Consider the following 3,774-nt stretch of genomic DNA (forward strand, 5'->3'; position numbering starts at 1 on the left):
AAATGCTGAGCATGTCATATTACACTGTATAATATATGAGGTGGAAAGACGGGTGTTTCAAGATAAGGACAACCAGGAAAGCATTATTTAAATTCCTTGATACAGGGTTAATGAGCAGAATTTGAGTACACTTAAAATGACATGATGTCACACACTCTTGTACAGTAGGTGGCGGTATGCACTTAAAAGTTGTTTGCAATCCGCCATTAACTAAGCGAAGAAGAAGAAGAAGAAGCGAGAGACCAGCGACGTGTTTCCGTGTAACACCGGAAGTGGAAGGAATGTCATTCTACTGCAGGACAAACACGAGACTGTCATGTCTGGTACAATGTTGCGATCGGGATAAATGAATGAGCTGTAGTTGTGTTGTATGATAATTGTAAACAATAAAGATGACAGCACTGACGTGTAGGTTCATTAAACTTGCTGATGGTTTGCTAAGAGGGGCGCCAGTAACCGTTTGCCGAGCTGGAGCAGCGCTGCAGAGGTATTTGCTGTTAAAAACGGAATATTAAGGTCATAAAATAATGTAATCTTTAATTCAAGATCATGTAAATCTCACATAAATACAGAAAATCTTATTAGTTAGGTGTATTATTCAGTAGCATCAAGTTTAACAACTTTATGTAATGTCACTGTCAGTAGTATCACATTATCAACTTTTTTTAACGTGATATTTATGTAAAAAGCATGGCATTTCCCATCATGCCCCTGTTTTCTGTGTCTTCAGCAGAGCTCCTGTCATTCAGTGTATAAGAACGCATCGCACAAACACATGGTGGGATGAGCACCTCACTGAAGATAATGCTTCTTTTCTGAAGAAGGTCGTTACAGAGGAATATAAACAACAGACCACAGACAAACTCAATCCCCTCAAGGATGAGCCCTGGCCCAGACATGAGTGGGTGGAAGGTGGGTCACACCATCAGAACCCCTGAGGTCTGTGGGTGTCATTTCCACTCCAGACCTACAGAAGGCAGCGTGCTTTTGCTCGTAATTGTGCTTATGATAACTGCTTCAGTTTTAATGGTTGTATTGATTTGTAATCTGCATCTCCTCAGGGAGTCGGAGAGTCGGTCTTGTGGCTGTTAAACTCGGAATGATGCCTGTGTGGACCAAATCTGGAGAGAGACACGTAGTGACCATGCTGCAGGTAAAGAGGATATAAGTTCATCACTTTATTACAGAGGTGGAAATGACAGCACTTTCATTTAAATTGTAAATAAAATCTCTTTTTTTAACAAATGTAAATTGAAAAATATAAAGACACTGTTGTGGAAGCTGTGACTTATCAAAAGTATTTCTGGCAGTCTTAAAATTCAGCTGAACTTTCATTGAGTTGAGTTTATTGGTTGTTCCTAGGGATGCACGATATATCGGCCACCATATCGGTATCGGCCGATAAATGCTAATTTTTTCTGTTATCGGTATCGGCCTGATAAGAAAATTTGGCCGATATCTTAAAGCCGATAAATAATGCATTATTTCCTTCAGAGACATTCATATCGGTGCATCCCTAGTTGTTCCTGTGAGATTAATTGTCAAATTATATTAATTTGATTGGCAAATGGAAAAAGTGCATTTAAAATAATTTCTAAATTTAGATTTTTATTTTTAGATATAAATTTAGATTTTTATTTCTTTTTTAAATTGTATTATTATTTTGTTAAAGAGTGATGCTTTCAAAATTTGGCAACTGAAAATATTCGACCAGAATACATTTGGAGGGCTGGAATCATTAAAGAAACGGTGACATTTAAAGGGTTAGTTCACCCATAAATGAAATTTCTGTCATTAATTACTCACCCTCATGTCGTCCCGAACCCGTAAGACCTCCGTTCATCTTCGGAACACAAATTACGATATTTTTGACTCGGGGAAGAATTGTTGAATTTGTTATTATTTTCTTCTTTTGCGCACAAAAAAGTATTCTCGTAGCTTCGTAAAATTGCGGTTAAACCCCTCATGTCACATATATCTGCGCAATGATCGTGGTAGTATCCTTGCTGTCTATGGAGGGTCAGAGAGCTCTCAGATTTCATCAAAAATATCTTAATTTGTGTTCCGAAGATGAACGAAGGTCTTACGGGTTTGGAACGACATGAGGGTGAGTAATTAATGACAGAATTTTTGGGTGAACTAACCCTTTATATGTCACCGTTTAATTAATTAATGCTTGTAGATTTGTGCAGTATATTATATATTCATTATATTTCTGCTTAATCGGTTGTGTTCATTAATGTATATTTCAGTAAATTTGTTATGAAAACAAGTTTTTTATTACAGCCACCATTTAAATGTTTATATTTCAACAACGAATTGGACTAGAAATGTAATTGTCCATAAAAGGTTGAAATAAAAACTGCTTTATGTGCATTGTAAATGCTTAGATTTAGTTTTGATTCGAGTGTTTATTATTACATTTGATTAAATAATTAATTGGTCATTAAATAATCGCATTTTGGTTTATTGGCTAAATAAAAAAAAAAACTTTCATTTTGGTTTTAATTTTGGTAAAATATTCGATTTGGTGCTAATATTGATGTATATCACTAATACTGAACTGCATTTTAAAACATTAAAATCTCTCTCTCTCTCTCTCTCTCTCTCTCTCTCTCTCTATATATATATATATATATATATATAACCTGTCGGAGTGATTTATATTAGGGATGCACCGATACTGGTCTCCTGTACTCGTTAAAATGCCCCGATACCACACAGCATGTTATAAGCGCATATTCAAACAAAGAAACACCGACAACAGAACAGCAGAAAGGAGTTAAGGATGTCTACTACGAAGTATATGTATGTAATGAATATAATGCTAAACATTCAGTATTAACGCCTGGATAGCTGATGTGTGCGAGCTGATAAACAAAGCACGCTGAGTGGACTGAGCGTGTGCGGCGGCGCAGATGCGTGAGCTTGTCGAGTGAATATACCTTTCTCACAGACAACACTGGAAAGCTTGTAGTTCGGTCGGATACGTCAAAAACAAGTAAGTAAAACAATGCACAAGTTACTTGATGGTAGAGAGAGAGAGAGAGAGAGCGCACTTCTTTTGTGTGATCTTTGATGTTCACTCACTTAGCACACGCATCATTTGGATTAAAACTAAATCATAAAAATAAGACCATTTATAGGGGCATTCACTATAAACATCATTTATTTTCAACCTTAGGCATACACGACTTTCTGGTGAAAGTGAATCTAGGAGCCTGTGTGAAATACGCTAGGCTGTAGTGTTCTGCATCAGTACAAATACATGCACGCGTTGCGCGTGTTTTGCTTGCTTGAGTGTTTCTGCATTATATGAGTGGCTTTGGAATATAAATCGCAGCATGTTTCAGATGAAAAAACACGACTTCTATTTCTGAAAATATCACAGTTAGGAGATTTATAACGAGTGGTTCCCTGCATTATTACAGCAAAGCGCGTGATTACAGTACTAAGCCGCTGCAATGGAGCAGCTCTAATGCTATTAAATTAAAGATGATGCACATGAAGCAAAAAAAAATTTTTTTTTACTAGTGGGTGCTGGACACTATAGTTCATTTATGTAAGTGAGGATAGCAAAATAAAGTAAACTGTGACAAATGTGTATATGTGTGTGTGTAATATATATATATATATATATACACCTTGCTACGTGTACTGTGTTAGGCTAATCGAGACTTGTCATTTGCACTTATATACTGTTGCTCTTTTGTTAGTTTTGATTGCTTCTATTGTCCTCATTTGTAAGTCGCTTTGGATAAAAGCGTCTGCTAA

At 36.4% G+C, this 3,774-nt stretch overlaps 1 protein-coding gene across 2 annotated transcripts in view; it reads left to right on the forward strand.

Annotated features, from left to right (window-relative positions):
- The first annotated feature begins 247 nt into the window (after positions 1–247).
- The window catches only part of mrpl3 (mitochondrial ribosomal protein L3), a 14,714-nt gene continuing 11,187 nt past the window's right edge, over positions 248–3,774 (forward strand). The window contains exons 1-3 of one of the 2 annotated variants that reach the window (XM_016281313.1): positions 248–487; positions 731–912; positions 1,062–1,153. In XM_016281313.1, coding sequence (XP_016136799.1) covers positions 393–487; positions 731–912; positions 1,062–1,153 — 369 coding nt within the window. In that variant the 5' untranslated portion in view covers positions 248–392. The remainder of the gene's footprint in view (positions 488–730; positions 913–1,061; positions 1,154–3,774) is intronic. The other variant, XM_016281314.1, reaches the window with a different exon arrangement.

Source organism: Sinocyclocheilus grahami, unplaced genomic scaffold, assembly GCF_001515645.1.
Source record: "Sinocyclocheilus grahami isolate Dianchi unplaced genomic scaffold, SAMN03320097.WGS_v1.1 scaffold149.1, whole genome shotgun sequence".
Taxonomy (NCBI): Eukaryota; Metazoa; Chordata; class Actinopteri; order Cypriniformes; family Cyprinidae; genus Sinocyclocheilus; species Sinocyclocheilus grahami.